General features: G+C 60.0%; 1 protein-coding gene across 1 annotated transcript; it reads right to left on the reverse strand.

Moving 5' to 3' along the window:
• Positions 1-746: 746 nt before the first annotated feature.
• Positions 747-1,703, reverse strand: LOC123350033 (olfactory receptor 1361-like). The gene has a single exon (XM_044988367.1). It carries the CDS (start codon positions 1,701-1,703, stop codon positions 747-749), a length of 957 nt encoding a protein of 318 aa, XP_044844302.1.

The raw sequence follows: 1,703 nt of genomic DNA on the forward strand, positions 1-1,703 counted from the left end.
AAACTCACCAGGGTGACACTAGCAGTGCCAGCAAGGCATTTGCTGCATAGACAAGCCCTGACTAGGGCCAGGATAAACTCTCAGAAAGGGTTGAGGAAAAACAGCTGAGTAAGGACAGAGCAAACTCTGAGTAAGGGACGAGCAAAGTCAGAACAAGTTGAGTGAAGACTGATGAAACTCTGAGGAAGCCCAGAGTAAACCTGGAGTGAATTCCCAACGACCTCTGAGGAAGCCCAGAGTAAACCTGGAGTGAATTCTCAAGGACCTCTGAGTAAGCCCAGAGTAAACCTGGAGTGAATTCTCAAGGACCTCTGAGGAAGCCCAGAGTAAACCTGGAGTGAATTCTCAAGGACCTCTGAGGAAGCCCAGAGTAAACCTGGAGTGAATTCTCAAGGACCTCTGAGGAAGCCCAGAGTAAACCTGGAGTGAATTCTCAAGGACCTCTGAGGAAGCCCAGAGTAAACCTGGAGTGAATTCTCAAGGACCTCTGAGGAAGCCCAGAGTAAACCTGGAGTGAATTCTCAAGGACCTCTGAGGAAGCCCAGAGTAAACCTGGAGTGAATTCTCAAGGACCTCTGAGGAAGCCCAGAGTAAACCTGGAGTGAATTCTCAAGGTCCTCTGAGGAAGCCCAGAGTAAACCTGGAGTGAATTCCCAACGACCCACAGGGACACGCCCCCTCATTCCCCAAAGAGACCTGCCTCCTCCCCTATCCCGGCCCTAGCCCTCCCCGCTTGCCCTTCGGCCCTACCTCTCCTGAGCCCAGCCCCACCACGCCCCCCTTAGCCTGTCTAGGCCCTGGCGCAGGGCGGCCTTTATGTCCTGGTTGCGCAGACTGTAGATGAAGGGGTTGAGCGTGGGGGTGACCACGGTGTACATGACTGTGGCCAGCTTGTCCCTGTCCCCGGAGTAGCTGGCGAGGGGCCGGAAGTAGACGCTGATGGCCGTGCCATAGAAGAGCCCCACCACGGCCAGGTGGGCACCGCAGGTCTGGAAGGCCTTGCCGCGCCTCTCGGGCACCCGGAGCACGGCCCAGAGGATGCGGGCGTAGGAGAGGACGATGAGGAGGAAGGGCCCGATGACGAGGACGCCCCCCTCCAAGAGGCTGAGTAGCTCGTTGAGCCGCTTCCGGGAGCAGGCCAAGGCCAGCAGGGGCTGGAAGTCGCAGAAGAAATGCGGGAGGCGGGGGCGGCCGCAGAAGGAGAGCCGGGACATCAGCAGGGTGTGCAGCAGGGCGTGGAGATGGGCCAGCAGCCAGGAGGAGCCCACCAGGGCCTGGCGCCGCAGAGGGCTCATGAGGACGGCGTAGCGCAAGGGCCGGCAGATGGCCAGGTAGCGGTCCAAGGCCATGACGCCCAGCAGGAAGTTCTCGGTGATGGCGAAGGCCACAAAGAAGTACATCTGCACCAGGCACCCGGTGTACGGGATGCCCTGGCGCCGGGCACGCAGGTTGGCCAGCATCTTGGGCATGGTGGTGGAGGCGAAGCAGACGTCCACCAGCGAGAGGTGGCTGAGGAAGAAATACATGGGGGAGCCGCGCAGGCGGGGGTCGGAGCGGGTCACCAGCAGGATCAGCAGGTTGCCTAGCAGGTTGAGGAGGTACACGCAGAGGAAGAGGGAGAAGAGCAGGTGCTCCTGGGTGGGGCGGCTGGAAAGCCCCAGCAGGAGGAAGTCGGGGTGGATGCTGCCGTTGGTGCTGTCCAT

The sequence above is a fragment of the Mauremys mutica genome, chromosome 15 (genome assembly GCF_020497125.1).
Source record: "Mauremys mutica isolate MM-2020 ecotype Southern chromosome 15, ASM2049712v1, whole genome shotgun sequence".
NCBI lineage: Eukaryota > Metazoa > Chordata > Testudines > Geoemydidae > Mauremys > Mauremys mutica.